At 39.3% G+C, this 17,922-nt stretch overlaps 1 protein-coding gene across 2 annotated transcripts in view; it reads right to left on the reverse strand.

The window, feature by feature from the left end:
- ACADL (acyl-CoA dehydrogenase long chain) overlaps positions 1-17,922 on the reverse strand; it is a 57,309-nt gene that overhangs the window by 25,956 nt on the left and 13,431 nt on the right. For both annotated transcript variants that reach the window (XM_049888081.1, XM_049888080.1), the window contains exons 2-4: positions 11,448-11,603; positions 9,383-9,520; positions 7,960-8,124 (exon numbers count right to left, since the gene is read on the reverse strand). In XM_049888081.1, coding sequence (XP_049744038.1) covers positions 7,960-8,124; positions 9,383-9,520; positions 11,448-11,603 — 459 coding nt within the window. The remainder of the gene's footprint in view (positions 1-7,959; positions 8,125-9,382; positions 9,521-11,447; positions 11,604-17,922) is intronic.

The following is a 17,922-nucleotide window of genomic DNA, read 5'->3' on the forward strand; positions in this document are numbered from 1 at the left end:
TATAATCATACTCTATTTTGTGATCTTCAGCCAATCAGTTGAAAGGGGAGTTTCCTTGAGGGTTTGGCCTGGATCCAACATATATGGATGTTCTGGCAAAGTTCGCCCCTTCTTGATCCTGCATCAGACTCATCATCCTCTGACCTCCAGTTCTTGGTATGTTAAGTCAGCAACCTAATGTCTGACCTGCAGATTTTGGAATTCACCAGCTCCCACAGCTCTGTAGGCCAGCAGCCTACCATGTGACCTGTGGATTTTTGGTTCATCAGCCCCTGCAACCACGTGAGTCAGGAGAACCCTCCAGTTTGATGCCTGACCCATGGATTTGGGACTTGCCAGCCTCTACAACTGTGTGAGCCACATTCTTGAAATTAATCTCTCTCTCTCTGTCTATATGCTTCACTGGTTTTGCTCCTCTAGAGAACACAGCCTAAGACAGAGCCTAAGAGACATATTGAGCACCAACAAGTTGACTAATATATGCATTATGAGAGCTCCTGAAGGAGAAGAGAGAAAGAAAACAGCAGGAGTATTTGAAGAATAACCAAAAACTTCAATCAAACATATAAGACTATACATCCCAGAAGCTCAGTAAACTCCAATAAACTCAAAGAGATCTACGCTGAGAAACATTACAACCAAACTGTAGAAAGCCAATAACAAAGCAAGAATCGTGAAAGCTGCAAGAAAGAAGCAATTCATCTTGTATGAGGTATCCTCAATAAGATTAAGCAACAATTTCTCACCAGAAATCATGAAGGCAGTGGGATGACATATTTCAAAGGCTGAAGGACAGAAAAAAATCTGTCAACCAAGAATTCTATATCCAGCAAAACAGTCTTTCAAAAATGAGGGAGCAATTAAGACATTCCCAGATAAGCAAAAGCTAATGGAGTCTACTACCACTAGGACTGCCCTACAAGAAACTGTAAAGGAAGTCCTCAGGTTGAAATTTGAAATGAAAGAACACTAGAAAATAATTCAAAGCTGTATAAAGAAATAAAGATCTCTAATAAAAGTCATTACATGGGCAAATATAAAATCAATATGAAAAGAAGGTGGTAATGGAGGAAATGAGGGACAAAAAAGGTTTAAGATACACAAAACAAATAGCTAAATGGCAGAAGTTGTCCTTCCTTATCAATAATTATTTAAATATAAATGAATCAAACATTCCAATCAAAAGGCAGAGATTGGCAAATGGATTTAAAAAAACTGATCCAACTGTATACTGTCTACAAGAGATTCGTTTTAGATTCAAAGACAAAAATAGGTTGAAAGTGAAGAGAGGAAAAAAATAACTCCATGAAAACAGAAACCAAAAGAGAGCTGGGGTGGCTACACTATTAGACTAAATAGATTTTAAATAAAAAATTGCTAGAAGGCACAAAGAAAGACATTATATATTGATGAAAAAAAAAAATCTGTTGCTGTTGAGTCGATTCTGACTCGTAGTGACCCCACAGGACAGAGTAGAACTTCCCCATAGGGTTTCCAAGGAGTGGCAGTGGATTTGAACTGCCAGCCTTTTGGTTGCCAGTCAAATGCTTAACCTCTGTACCACCAGGGCCCCTACATATTGATAGCAGTTTCAATTCTCTAAGAAGATGTAACAATTTTAAACATATGCACCGAACAACAGCATCCCAACATATATGACGCAAACTTTGACAGATCTGAAGATAGAAATACAGAGCTCAAATTAATAGCTGAAAACTTCAATCTTCCCACTTTCAATAATGGATAGAACAGCTAGACAGAAGGTTAATAAGGAAATAGAAGACTTGAACAACATTATAAACCAACGAGATCTAACGGACATATACAGAACATTTCACCCAACACCAGTAGAATACACATTGTCCTCACATTTCCTGAACAGTTATAAACTCTTTGTTTCCAGGGGTACCATGTGCCCTCTGAGACTGTACTTTTTGTGTGTACCTTGCTGTCATGGCACTGTCTCAGCTCTAGAAGGCTTTCAGGTCACTTCCACTTACTGGCAACAGTTGTGCTGTGCTTGAATTGATACCTCAGGCCAGATAAAAAAGGTTAATACAGAAATTTGAGGAAGTCACCTGGCCTTATAAGATAAACCTTTATGGTTAGTGGAATTTGTTTTAACTGGCTAAATCTAGGGCTGTTAAAGAGCATAACTGAGATTAATACTGCAGGTTGGCTTCACCTTGCTGTGTGGGATCTTACTGATAATAATTTGCTGAAAAGATGCCTGGACCAAGCGGGTAGACTATGCAGAAAAGAGTTAACATAGAAGGCCTGAGGCTGTAACACTTAGGCCTGCTTGCAACGCTGGCCTTTTGTTAGGCTCCAGGAACTTGGATTTTGGAAGGCTTCCCACCATTCCCTGATAATAACGACTCACTGAACCCAAACAGCTTGTGCAAGCAATTGGTTTATGCTGAACATCTGCTTTCATTCTGCAAGTATGGCATTTTGGTATGTGCTAGGTTGAAGGCGCCTACACGACCAGCCCCCAATAAAAACCCTGGGCACTGATGTCTCTAATTAGCTTTCCTGGTAGACAACATTTCATGTGTTGTCACAACTCATTGCTGGAGGAAATGAATGCATCCGGTGTGACTCCACTGGGAGAGGACTCTTGCCTGGTTTTCTCTGGACTTTGTCCCATATACCTTTTCCTTTGCTGATTTTGCTTTGTATACCTTCACTACAATCAATCATAGCTATGAATATAACTATATATTGAGTCCTGTGAGCCCTTCCAGTGAATCATCAAGCGTAGGGTGGTCTTGGAACCCCCAACACACTAAGACATTACAAACACAAATTCAAAACTTATCTATTGTAAACTTAATTGTGTCAAGCATTACAGGTAAGTTTAAGAAGGTTGTAAGATGGGTTAAATGACAGCGGTGACATCACTGGGCAGGTGCAGGCGGTGTGGACTGTACCAAATGTCATGGTCAGAGGGGTGACGGCAAACTGACTGTCTATAAAATTTTTGTGCAGTGTTTCAGCAGAAATTTATTATTTTTTATAAAAATATCCCTGCAGTTAGTTATAACAACAAAAACATTTTTTGCAAGCCCAGCTTGTTGTTGCTGTTAGGTGCCATTGAGTCGGTTCCGACTCATAGTGAACCTTTGTACAACAGAATGAAACACTGCCCAGTCCTGTGCCAGCCTCATAATCGTTGTTATGCTCAAGCCCATGTTGCAGCCACTGTGTCAATCCATCTTACTGAGGGTCTTCCTCTTTTTCACTGACCCTCTACCAAGCATGATGTCCTTTTCCAGGGAGTGATCCCTCCTGATAACATGTCCAAAGTATGTGAGACAAAGTCTCATCAACCTTGCCTCTAATAAGTGTTCCGGCTATACTTCTTCTAAGGCAGATTTGTTAGTTCTTTTGGCAGTCCATAGTATATTCAATATTCTTTGCCGATACGATAATTCAAAGGCATTAATTGTTCTCTGGTCCTCCTTATTCACTGTCCAGCTTTCACATGCATATGAGGTGATTGAAAACACCCTGGCTTGGGTCATGCACTCCTTAGCCCATAGAGTGATATCTTTGCTTTTTAACACTTCAAAGAGGTCTTTTGCACCAGATTTGCCCAACGCAACACATCATTTGATTTCTTGACTGCTGCTTCCGTGGATGTTGATTGCGGATCCAAGTAAAATGAAATCTTTGACAACTTCAATCTTTTCTCCATTTATCATGATGTTGCTTATTGTCCAGTTGTGAGGATTTTTGTTTTCTTACTGTTGAAGTTTAATCCATACTGAAGGCTGTAGTCTTTGATCTTCATCAGTAAGTACTTCAAATCCTTTTCATTTTCAGAACGCAAAGTTGTGTCATCTGCATAATGCAGGTTGTTAATGAGCCTTCCTACAAACCTGATGCCCCATTCTTCTTCATACGGTCCAGCTTCCAGGATTATTTGTTCAGCAAATAGATTGAATAAGTATGGTGAAAGGATACAACCTTGACACACACCTTTCTTAACTCTAAACCATACAGTAGCCCCAGCTTACATGTATCAATATATTTACAAGGCTAAAATTCTATGCCAATTTACTTTTTGAACTTCTAATGTCCTTCAGTAAGAGTTGTCATTATTACCCAATTACAATGACACTTTGAATCATGTGGTTTCATCTGCATATGCTACAAGCACTAACTGCCGTTTTCATTGCTGCCAGTGTTTTTAAAGTTGCTGATTGTGTCAAATTTTCTGGTGTTTTAGCTACAATATTGTGGTAATTAGTATTTGTGAACCTATACCATTAACTTTTTTGAGGATGAAGGAGAAACTAAAGGAAAAGGACTAATATACAGGAATTACAATTTACAAATAACATCAGTACAAAGAACATTTCCAAGGATTCTGTATGGTCTGGTACGGGTGGAAGTCCATGGTGTGTGGGGGGCGGGGATGACACCATGAGTTACTGACACCAACCCTAGTGATGCTACTGAATGACAGGGATGTACTATAATATGTTCTTGTGAATCAATCTCTAGCATGTTTTTCACCAAAAAGATGGATATTGGTAGTAAACATTTTAAAGTAACCATATTTTCAGATTGTAATTTTCATTCTAAGTATGTGTAACCCAGGTGTCTGTCAGTTTGTTGCGCTGTGGGGCTTGCATGTTGCTGTGATGCTGGAAGCTATGCCACCAGTGTTCGAATGCCAGTGTGGTCACCCATGGTAGACAGGTTTCAGCTGAGCTTCCAGACTAAGACAGACTAGGAAGAAGGACCCAGCAGTCTACTTCTGAAACGATTTAGCCAGTGAAAACCTTATGAAAAGCAGTAGAATGTTGTTTGATACAGTGCTAGAAGATGTGCCCCTCCGGTTGGAAGGCACTCAAAAGATGACTGGGGAAGAGCTACCTCCTCAAAGTAGAGTCGACCCTTAATGATGTGGATGGAGATAAGCTCAATATCATCAGTTAGAACAAGGCCAGGGGCTGACTTCGAAACACACCATCAATTGCTCATATGCAAGTTCAAGTTGAAACTGAAGAAAATTAGAACAAGTCCACAACAGCCAAAGTATGACCTTGAGTACATCCCACCTGAATTTAGAGACCATCTCCAGAATAGATTTGACTTGTTGAACACTAATGACCAAAGACAAGATGAGTTGTGAAATGATATCAAGGACATCATACATAAAGAAAGCAAGTAATCATTAAAAAGACAGGAAAGAAAGAAAAGACCAAAATGGATGTCAGAAGAGACTCTGAAATTTAATCTTGAGCATTGAGAAGCTAAAGCGAAAGGAAGAAACAATGAAGTAAAAAATTTGAACAGAAGATTTCAAAGGGCAGCTCGAGATAACAAAGTATTATAATGACATGTGCAAAGACCTGGAAATGGGAAACCAAAAGGGAAGTACACACTCTGCATTTCTCAAGCTGAAAGAACTGAAGAAAAACATCAAGCCTTGAGTTGCAATAGTGAAGGATTCTATGGGGAAAATATTAAATGACGCAGGAAGCATCAGAAGAAGATGAAGGAACACAAGGAGTCATTATACCAAAAAGAATTGATGTTCAACCATTCCAGGAGGTACCATATGAGCAGGAACCAATGGTACTGAAGGAAGAAGTCCAAGCTGCCCTGAAGGTATTGGTGAAAATCAAGCTCCAGGAATTGACGGAACACCAACTGAGATGTTTCAACAAACAGATGCAGCACTGGAAGTACTCACTTGTCTGTGCCAAGAAATTTGGAAGACTGCTACCTGGCCAACTGACTGGAAGAGATCCATATTTATGCCTATTCCCAAAAAATGCGATCCCACTGAATTCAGAAATTATCGAACAATATCATTAATATCATACTCAAGTAAAATTTTGCTGAAGATCATTCAAAAGCAGCTGCAGCAGTATATCAACCTGGAACTGCCAGAAATTCAAGGTGGATTCAGAAGAGGATGCAGAACCAAGGATATCATCGCTGATATCATATGGATCCTGGCTAAAAGTAGAGAACACCAGAAAGATATTTACTTGTGTTTTGTTGACTATGCAAAGGCATTCAACTGCGTGGATCAACAAATTATGGATAACCTTGTGGAGAAAGGGAATTCCAGAATACTTAATTGTGCTCATGAGGAATCTGTACATAGATTAAGAGGCAGTCATTTGAAGAGAACAAGGGGATATTGTGTGGTTTAAAGGTAGGAAAGGTGTGGGTCAGGGTTGTATTGTTTCACCATACTTATTCAATCTATATGCTGAGCAAATAATCTGAGAAGCTGGACTATATGAAGAAGAATGGGGCATCAGGATTGGAGGAAGACTCTTCAACAACCTGCATAATGCAGATGACACAACCTTGCTTGCTGAAAGTGAGGAGGACTTGAAGCACTTACTGACAAAGATCAAAGATCACGGCCTTCAGTATGGATTAAACCTCAGCATAAAGAAAAAAAAAATCCTCACAACTGGACAAATAAGCAATATCATGATAAACGGGGAAAAAATTGAAATTGTAAAGGATTTCATTTTACTTAGATCCACAATCAACACCCATGGAAGCAGCAGTCAAGAAATCAGAAGTCGCACTGCATTGCACAAATCTGCTGTAAAAGACCTCTTTAAAGTGCTGAAAAGCAAAGACGTCACCTTGAGGAGTAAGATTCACCTGACCTAAGTCATGGTGTTTTCAATCGCCTCCTGTGCATGTGAAAGCTGGACGATGAATAATGAAGACTGAAGAACTGATGACTTTGAATTGTGGTATGGAGAAGAATATTGCATATTCCATGGACTGCCAAAAGAATGAACAAATCTGTATCGGAAGAAGTACAACCAGAATGCTCCTTAGAAGCAAGGATGGCAAGACTACCTCTCACATACTTTGGACATGTTGTCAGGAGTGGTCAGTCCCTGGAGAAGGACATCATGCTTGGTAAAGTAGAGGGTCAGAGAAAAAGAGGAAGACTCTCAATGAGAGGGACTGACACAGTGGCTGCAACAATGGACTCAAGCATAACAACGATTGTGAGAATGGCACAAGGCCAGCAGTGTTTCCTTCTGCTGTGCATAGGGTCTCTATGAGTTGGAACCAACTTGATGGCACCTAACAACAACAACAAAATGTGCAAATTATCAGTTACTAAGATACATACACAGTTTATTACAAACAATTCTACACAGGGATATGTCAAAGGTAATAAAGTTAATGGCACTGGTTTCTGGATTTAAAAAAATCTTTAATTGGTAAAAACCAAATAGTAAAAGTGGTTTTACAATATATTACTTAGTAATGCCAAGAATTCAGACCCTCGCTATAGTTCTACTATGTATCATTATTTCGATTTCACTGATATAGACATTGAGGCTCAGAGATTTTGCCCGAGATCACACAGCTGGTGTCAGGACGTCCTAGCTCCAATGCAGTCAACAACTTGCTCTATAAACTTGGTTAAAATACTTTATTTCTCATTTCCTTCTTTCTCTTTACATAGAGATCTTAATATCTCTATATTCCGTATGTTATTACTGTGATTTGCTGGCAATTGTGAGGATGATGCAGGACTGGGCAACGTTTTGTTCAACGGCAGCTAACAACAACACTACTGTGATTGCCAAACAAGAAAATCGACATAAAAGCATTTATAAAATGTTACTGTAGAGTACAAATATACATAGTAATACAAATTTGGAACTGTACAAAAGGAGATGTCTGATTCCCACCTAAATCAAAGCAGGAATACAGAGAGTAGCCAACCCATCCTGGAGACTAAATTACCATGTCCCACCTTCTCTATTCTTTCCCTTCCATGTGCGTTTTCTTTATTTCTCACTATAATTCCTCAACACTCTAATATTCTTCTTCATCAGCTGGTACTTTTCTCCATTCTTATAGCCTCTTACCTATAAAAAAAATATGGCCCATTATATCTGTCTCTCTCAATATCTGACTGACTTGCTAGCCTTCCATGATTCTTACCTTCCAGCCCCAGGCTCTGTCATTGCTATGGCACCAATACATTTGCCTGCTGTCATCTGGGGAATGAAGTGCTTAATCTGCTCTTCTGAGCCATAGTTTGCGATATAGGGCATGACAATATTTGAATGAAGACTAAAGCCTGGGCCAGTACAATTTGAATATGCTCTTAGAGAAAAAAAAAAAAAAGAAAGAAAATTTAAAGCATGAAAATTATTTTATTCTGAGTTTAGTTTTTTGAAATTAAAAAACAACTAAAACAACAAAGATTAAAAAACTTATTACATTGTGTGTAATAGCCTGTTTCCCTATGAATCTATGAACTTCTTAAAGGTTCTCTTGCTCTCTTTTTTTTCTTACTAATCTTTTAATTTCTTGCTGTAATAGAATAAAAGTGCTCTAAAACATATTTAATGAACTAATAGATAAAAAACTTCGTAAAACTGATCACCTACAATTGTATTACTCCAACAAAACAACTACTTTCATTTTGGCACATTACCTTTGTCATAAAGATATATTCTAATATAACTGCAATCATGGTGTACTTCTTGTATTTTGCTGTTTTGATTTTGTCTCATACATAAAACCCCTTTTTTTACATAGTATTTTACATAACCTAAAATAGCTACAAAACATTCCAAGTTCTTTACATGCCATAATTTACTTATTCATTCTCCTATTGCTAGACATTTAGATTGCTTCCAAATTTGGGACATTATGATCTAACATAATGATTTCTACACTTAAGTTCTATTTTTCTTATTATTTCCTTAAGATAAATTTCCAAAAGTGGAATCTTAGATCAAAGAGCATACACATTTTTATTTTTTATATATAATCTCATTTTTAATCCCCAAAGCATTTATCATTCTAATTTATAATGCCACCAAGAGTAGATGAGTATGGCGCTTTCACTGCAACCTTGTCAGCACTGAGTATTATGATTTTTCATTTTCACTAATTTTGTAGGTGCTCAAAATGATATTTCCAGGTTAATTTAATTTTCATTTGATTGATAATAAAGATAAACTTTTTTTTAATTAAAAAATGCTGAAATCTTTTGCCCATTTATCAATTGAAATCTTGATTTTTTCCTTATATAGTAATGTTTTATCATATTTGATGGGAATCTCTTCCCACACTGTTGTTTTCTTTCAAAAGGGGAAAATAACTGCTTATGCCAATCACAAAGAATGCCATCCCTTTAGTTTTCAGCAACTCCTATTTCAACAACTTAAAAGTGGTCATCCTTGTCTTCCCAGTCAAAAAACGTAAAAGTACAGGAGTGGTAAAATCTTTCACAATTTAAGACTATTTTCAATCTCCCAAGAAGATCAGAAAGCATTTTTTTTTAATTATCTCAAAAAGGTGAGCAATGTGCTTACAAAACAAAAGACTCAACTTCAAGTGTCTACATACTTACTGCTCTTCCCACACAACAGCTGCCGAATAGAGGTCCCCACCAATACCACCATGATGCTCGGCAACATTGATACCGAGCAGTCCTTGTTTTCCAGCTTTTTCCCAAAGCTCCCTACTCACTTCTCCAGCTTTCTCCCATCTGCAAATAACAAATATTTAAAAATCAGAGAAAATTGTCTCATATTATTTTAAAGGTACCCAGTTTTAATTTATAAATGATATACACAGGAATGCTTCTTTAAGGCAATTGTTGGCATGGGCCATACCCTTCTAATTGCATCTGACTCTTCAATTCTTTTTTCTTCTCTCTCTGTCTTGCTTCTTCATATTTACCACTTTCTCTTTTCCCTCTCTTACTGGACTTGCAAATTAGACCCACTGATATCCATGTGTCTAGTTTTATCAGCTGGTGCTCTTAGGGTACAAGCTTAGTTGCGCCATATAGTCATGGGAATTTGCCCAACATGCCTTGAAAGGTAATCCTGCTCTATGCATTTCCTTAAAGTGCTTAACATATGGAACAAGCATATAAAAGCTGACAAGAGCTGGAAACTTTATTATGGTATAAACAGGAAGAATAAGAGAGAGAAGTACCTTGCAGCATAGCTCTGCAAAGAAATTTCTGAAAAGATGAGGTATTTGGGTAAAATACCTCATCTTTTCAGAAACGGACTCAAACATACCAACAATCATGAAGATGGCACAGGACCAGGCAATGTTTTGTTCTGTTACACATAAGGTCACCATGAGTTGCAGCCAACTCGACAGCAAATAACAACCACCATGCAATGTCAGCTTTACTTTAAAAATGAGAACGGCATAATGAGAAAACAGATGACTAGTTGGAGATAGGGAATCTGAGAATTTTTGTTTTATTTTGTTGTGTTTTGAAATGGTAGTTAAGTATAAAAAAAAAAGTTAGGTATAGATAGGAAGATATGGGGCTGTTTGAAGATACTGATTAAAGACATACAGATACCACAAGAAATTTTAAAACAAAGAGTTTGATTATCATGTCCATTTTGATGTAGTTACTGCCGAAAGCAGCTCTGGAAATGTTTTTTATTATTAGCCCCAAATTTGCTAACTTCTACTGTTTTTACCTCAAGGCCTCACCAACAATTTTTCTGGAACTAGGTTTAAAAGCTGTAAGGAAGTAAAAGATTCTCTAAGAAGAGCTGCTACATTTCTTTTGTCTTTAATAAGAAGCTAGTTGCTTTTCACTAAAGACTAGCCTTGATTTCTGTTTAGCTAATTTTAGTTATTCTTACCAAGAGAGTATCAATAAAAACCTAAATGCAAGCTGTTTTAAAATCATTTAAAAATACTATTCTAATTACAGTATTGTCATTGAGTGAATTTTGGAAATATAATAAGATCCTATTTTAATAGAAATGACAGATTTTTGTCAATAAGGTAGGTGATTGATTAATTAGTCACCCACTTTATTGACAAAAGTACTTCCAGGTAACCAATTTGCCTACAAAGATTTGCATTATGCTGGCTTTTGAGCTTTTACATATTTTAATTCACTCAGGGGAGTGCCTGGGTGATGTAAATAGTTAATTCGATCAGCTGCTAACAGAAATGCTAGTGGTTGGAGTCTACCCAGAGGTGCCTAGAAAGAAAAGCCTAAGTGACCTGCTTATGAAAAATCAGCCACTGAAAACCCTATAGAGCACGATTCTACTCTGACACACATGAAGTCACCACGAGTTGGAATCAACTCCACGACAACTGGTGGTAATTCACTCATAAGGCAAAAGAAGAAAGAATATGAAACTGACTAATATTTTGTTGCCGCTTAATCACAATTTAAACAAGTACAATTTTTAGATTAAATTGCAAATTTTCTCCTTTTGAATTGTGTATTTTAAAACCATTAAAAGAGCTCTGAACTAACTTAAGAACCCCTGGGTCCCAGAATATTTTGGTGATGGGCAGTAAAAGTGTTAATAAAGCACAGAACACACTATTCTTCCTGTACATCTACATACAGCATCCCAGAAAATGGTACTTACCACACTCCTAGTGTACATTACATTAAAGGAAAACGTGCCACTTACTCTGCGTGATAAGGAATTACTTCTTCTTGAAAAAATTTTCTTACACTTTCCCGGAAAATGTCATGCTCTGAAGAAAAGATTCGTCTGATTCCTATATCTGTTAATTTTTTAGCAGAAGAACTTTCTAGACGTTCTTCAACTCCAGAATGAGAACACCTTAAAAAAAAATACGTTAAAAAAATTCTTAAGGGAGTGATACTTCTGGCCAACATGGCACTATAGACAGAAGCACCATGCTGTCCCTCTAGAGCAAAACCTGAAAAAGTAAAACAGAGACAAACGTCATTCCTGGAACCTGAAGTGTCAAATGAAGAGAAAAAGAACTCAGCCAAGCACCAAAACGGAATAAGAAGCTGACAGAGGACAGACAGCAAGGAGAGATACATGTGGAGGGCCCCATCAGCTAATGCAGCACAAATCTGCGATCTTGGACTCCTGTCAGGGATCGGCAGGCAGGAGCAGGGGAAAGGAGTTTTGCGGAACTCCCAGCAGGAGACAGAGCACCCAGTACCAGGGATACACGCTCTCCCACCCTCCATTCTCTCCCCGCTGCTCTACCTCTGAGCTTCCTGGCTGGTTACGGTGACTGGGCTGGCTGGAAAGTGCAGCATCTGTGCCACTTGGATTTGCTCCACTCACGTCGGAGATCGGTGGACAGGGAGTACAGGAAATCAACTTCACGGAGTTTCCAGCAGGAGACAGAGCACCCGGTAAAGAGTGATACCCACTTTCCTAACTCTCCCCTTCTTCCTTCCCCCTTAAGCCTCCTCTGCTTCCTGCCAGTTGCAGTCTCTTGGTCTGGAGGCAACTGCTTTGGCCTCAGGCTGCTTGGATTCACCCTGCCCACAGTGGCCGGGCCCCTGAGCTAGTGTTGGTTCTTTCTGTATCTTTTAGTTTCTTCTGTGCCTCCTAGCACCTCCGCCTCCTTTCTCTGGAACACCTGGCTCTGTGTGCCATCTTTGCTTCTTCTTGAAAGGCTGTGAAGCCAAGCTTGACTGGGGAACCACTCCCCCAGCCCATGACACCATGGTAGTGGGATCCCTGGGGCTTTTTTTTGCCTTGTTTTGCTTTGTTCTGTTTTGTTTGTTTTCTTTTTCTTTTCGCAGTTTAGGAGCCCCTTCTAGCCAGACTACTGCATGGCTCAGGAGCTACTCCCCTAATCTGCACAGTCGTGTAGGTGGGATCCCTGGGGGCATTTCTTTTTTTCTTTTCTCTTTTTACCTTTCTGTGTTCCTTCATTTCTCAGTTCTCGTCTCTGTACACTTATCTCCTTTCCTGTCTCCTGAATACCTGGTGGTGTGTGACATCTACACCCCCTCTAGCCAGGCTATACTGTGCAGCCTGGGAGCCACTTCCCTGGTCTAAGCAGCCCCACCAGTGGGATTCCGGGACTCCTGGGGGCTTTTTTTTTCTTTTCCAAATTTTTACCTAGTTATTTTTTTCTTTCTTTTACCCTTTTTCCTTTTTGCTTTTCTCTATTTCTCAGTTTCTCATTTCTCCACTCCAACATCAAACTCCCTTAGCACTATTATTTTTTCCCTATCTTTCTTTGCTTGTTTGTTTTTGGCTCCTGTTTCTCTTTCCTCTCTCTCCTCTTTCCCATGCCCCTATTAAGCTCCACACAACACAACCTCCCCCCACTTTCGTGCCTACCTGCACCATGCACTAAACATCACACCCCCAAGCAGCACAGGCATGGCCTCCTGGAACCTGCCCAGCACTGATTCCTAGCCCACCCTGTCAGCCCTAGTACGGGTCACAAACAACCCAGCCCAGCCTCTCCCCTTCAGGTGGACCTGCTCTGCTGCACCACACCTGATGTAACAAACTAAAACAAAAAAGCAGGACAAAACAAACAAATCTACAATGAAGAAGCAAAGAAAGTAATTCCTGAATGTCCCAAAGATAGCAGACGATATCAAAACGTATAAAGATAAAACATTGTCCGGAGACAGAGCCAAGATGGTGGAATAGACAAAGACACTTCCGGGAAGCCCTCTTTACGACAAAGACCTGAAAAAATAAGTGAAACGAATATATTTGTGACAAGCTGGGAGCCCTGAGCATCAGAGGCAAGTTTGGACATCCAACCTAAGGGCAGTGGGAGGAAGAGACCGTTCAGAAGTGGAGAGGAGTTACCGGACCTGAATCGGGGGAAGCCCTCAGGCACCATTCCCGGAGCTGCAGCAGTGGTGGTAGCAGGCTGGTACTAGCGTTCGGCTGCAGTTTCCTCAGGGAGAAGCAGCCAGCCACACGGCCTACTCACACCTCCGGAACCTGAGGATTACGATGCTCTCGGCAAGAGCTAAGTACTTGCGTCTATTTTACTGTGCCCCCCCACCCCCAAACCAGATTCAGCGGCTGAATCCCTGGGCCTGAGATAGACCCTGGTGAGCACTAGAGCCATCCTCCTGGCCTTGGGGAAGGAAAAAATTTGCAACTGGGGGAAAAAGATAATTTGCTACCTCCATTAACTGGGGGAGCTCAGGACAGAAGCTGCTCCTGTCCAGGCATAAACCATCCGTGGACCTTAAGCATCTTTCCCTTCTGCATGGACCTGTGTGGGCCTATTTCAGGAGAATAGGCCCTTGTTGGCAAACTCCAACCATTTCAGCTGTGCGGTGGAAAGGTGGGTTTTGACATTTGACATTGCTTTCGCTATTAAACAAGGTCCTCGCCTACCCGCATCAGGGACCTAAGGACTGGTAGCTCCACTCAGGTCACCAGCCACCCGCGACAAGGGTCCAAAGATAACTGGTACCTCCCAGTCCTTACAACCAAAAACTTTGGGTGCCCGTGGTCCCTCTGCAGAACCCACCCACCAGCATGCTCTAGGGAACAGAGACGTATTTTCCCCAGAGACATTTGGGGGTCGGTTCTCAGCCCCCTGCCTTGTTCAGAGTGTGACCCCCTGCTGCAATCAGATACGGGTATATATGCCAATCACCCCTGCCCCTCTAAGACTGTAGGACAGAGCCTGTACCACACACTTGATGATCAGCTACCTAGAAACCTGAGCTGAATTCATACAAGAAAACTGAATGGACTCCTAGACTGATATACCTCATAACAGCTCTAGCCAGCTGGGGACAGGACACCAGAGCTCCAAAGGCAAAAATAATCAAGCTAGCTCACTCAAGCAGCCCATAAGGGTATACCAAAACAAAACAAAGCAAGCAGCTACGACACAGTAAGCAAGCATAAACTAATACAATAACTTATAGGTGGCTCAGAGACAACAGCCAATATCAAGTCACATAAAGAAACAGACCATGATCACCTCAATAGGCTCTCAAAACAAAAAATCCAGGGATCTTTTAGATGAAAGTGCATTCCTGGAATTATCAGATGCAGAATACAAAAGTTTAATATACAGAACCCTTCAAGACATCAGGAAGGAAATGAGGCAATACACAGAACAAGCCAAGGAACACACAGATAAAGCAACGGAAGAAATTAGAAAGATTATTCAGCAACATAATGAAAAGTTTAATAAGCTGGAAAAATCTATAAATAGACAGCAATCAGAAATTCAGATTAACAATAAAATTACGGAATTAGACAACTAAATAGAAAGTCAGAGAAGCAGAATTGAGCAAGTAGAAGCTAGAATTTCTGAACTTGAAAATAAATCACTTGGCACTAATATATTTGAAGAAAAATCAGATAAAAAGAATCAAAAAAAATAAAGAAACCTTAAGAATCATGTGGGACTCTATCAAGAGAAATAACCTACGAGTCATTGCAGTACCAGAACAGGGAGGAACAACAGAAAATACAGAGAAAATTGTTGAGGATTTGTTGGCAGAAAACTTCCATGATATTGTGAAAGATGAGAAGATACCTATCCAAGATGCTCATCGAACTCCACATAAGGTAGATCTGAAAAGAAAGTGAACAAGACATATTATAATCAAACTTGACAAAACCAAAGATAAAGAGAGAATTGTAAGAGCAGCGAGGGATAAATGAAAAGTCACCTAAAAAGGAGAGCCAATAAGAATAAGCTCGGACTACTCGGCAGAAACCATGCAGGCAAGAAGGCAATGGGATGACATATTTAAAAAATTGAAGGGAAAAAATTGCCTGCCAAGAATCATACATCCATCAAAACTGTCTCTTAAATATGAAGGTGAAATTAAGACATTTCCAGATAAACACAAGTTTAGGGAATTCGTAAAAACCAAACCAAAACTACGGGAAATACTAAAGGGAGATCTTTGGTTAGAAAATCAATAATATCAGGTATCAACCCAAGACTAGAACACTGGGCAGAGCAACCAGAAGTCAACCCAGACAGGGAAATCCAAAAAAACAAAGCAAGATTATATAAAAAGAAAAAAAGCCCAAAACAGGGTAACAGCAATGTTATTATACAAAAAAAGACAACATTAAAATAATAAAGAGGGACTAAGAATTGTAATCATACACCTTCCCTATGGAGAGGAAGATACGGCAATACAGAGAAATAAAAGTTAGTTTTAAATTTAGAAAAATAGGGGTAAATAATAAGGTAACCACAAAGGAGACAAACTATCCTACTCATAATAATAAAACACAAGGGGAAAATACAGACTCAGCATTAACAAAATCAACAACAAATACGAAGAAAGGACAATATATAAAGAAAATCTACTCAGCACATAAAATCAAGTGGGAAAAAGAAACTGTCAACAACACACACACAAAAAAAAACCACATCAAAATGATAGCACTAAATTCATACCTATCCATAATTACCCTGAATGTAAATGGACTAAATGAGATTGAAACGGTAATCAAAAAACTCCCAACAAAAAAAAGCCCTGGACCAGACGGCTTCGCTGCAGAGTTCTAGAAACTTTCAGAGAAGAGTTAACACCACTACTACTTAAGGTATTTCAGAGCATAGAAAAGGACGGAATACTACCAAACTCATACTACGAAGCCACCATATCCCAGATACCAAAACGAGGTAAGACACCACAAGAAAAGAAAATTATAGACCTATATCCCTCATGAATGTAGATGCAAAAATCCTCAACAAAATTCTAGCCAACAGAATTCAACAACATATCAAAAAAGTAATTCACCATGACCAAGTGGGATTCGTACCAGGTATGCAGGGATGGTTCAACATTAGAAAAACAATTAATGTAATCCACCACATAAATAAAAGACAAGAATCACATAATTTTATCAATTAACGCAGAAAAGACATTTGACAAAGTTCAATACTCATTCATGATAAAAACTCTCAGCAAAATAGGAATAGAAGGAAAATTCCTCAACATAACAAAGGGCATTTATACAATGCCAACAGCCAACATAGCCCTAGATGGAGAGAGCCTGAAAGCATTCCCATTGAGATCGGGAACCAGACAAGAATGCCCTTTGTCACCACTCTCATTCAACATTGTGCTGGAAGCCCTAGCCAGAGCAATTAGGCTAGATAAAGAAACAAAGGGCATCCAGATTGGCAAGGAAGAAGTAAAAGTATCTCTATTTGCAGATGATATGATCATATACACAAAAAACCCTGCGGAATCCTCCAGAAAACTATTGAAACTAATAGAAGAGCTCAGCAGAGTATCGGGATACAAGATAAACATACAAAAATCAGTTGGATTCCTCCACACCAACAAAAAGAACATCGAAGAGGAAATCACCAAATCAATGCCATTTACAGTAGCCCCCAAGAAGATAAAATACTTAGGAATAAATCTTACCAGAGATGTAAAAGACTTATACAAAGAAAACTACAGTACACTTCTGCAAGAAACCAAAAGAGACTTACATAAGTGGAAGAACATACCTTGCTCGTGGATACCCAAAACCCAGTGCCATCGAGTCGATTCCAACTCATAGCAACCCTATACAACAGACTAGAACTGCCCCATAGAGTTTCCAAGAAGCGCCTGGAGGATAAAAACTGCTGACCCTTTCGTTAGCAGCTACAGCACTTAACCTAGGAAGACTTAACTTTGTGAAAATGTCTATTCTACCAAAAGCGATCTATACATTTAATGCAATTCCGACCCAAATCCCAATGACATTCTTTAATGAGATGGAGAAACAAATCACCAACTTCATATGGAAGGGAAAGAGGCCCCAGATAAATAAGGCATTACTGAAAAAGAACAAAGTGGGAGGCCTTACTTTACCTGATTTTAGAACCTATTATACCGCCACAGTAGTCAAAATAGCCTGGTACTGGTACAACAGATACATGGACCAATGGAACAGAATTGAGAATCCAGACATAAATCCATCCACATATGAGCAGTTGATATTTGACAAAGGCCCCAAAACAGTGAAATGGGGAAAAGGCAGTCTTTTTAAAAAATGGTGCTGGCATAACTGGATATCCATCTGCAAAAAAATGAAACAAGACCCACACCTCACTCCATGCACAAAAACTAACTCAAAATGGATCAAAGACCTAAATATAAAATCTAAACGATAAAGATCATGGAAGAAAAAATAGGGACAATGT

This window comes from Elephas maximus, chromosome 6, assembly GCF_024166365.1.
Source record: "Elephas maximus indicus isolate mEleMax1 chromosome 6, mEleMax1 primary haplotype, whole genome shotgun sequence".
Classification (NCBI taxonomy): Eukaryota; Metazoa; Chordata; class Mammalia; order Proboscidea; family Elephantidae; genus Elephas; species Elephas maximus.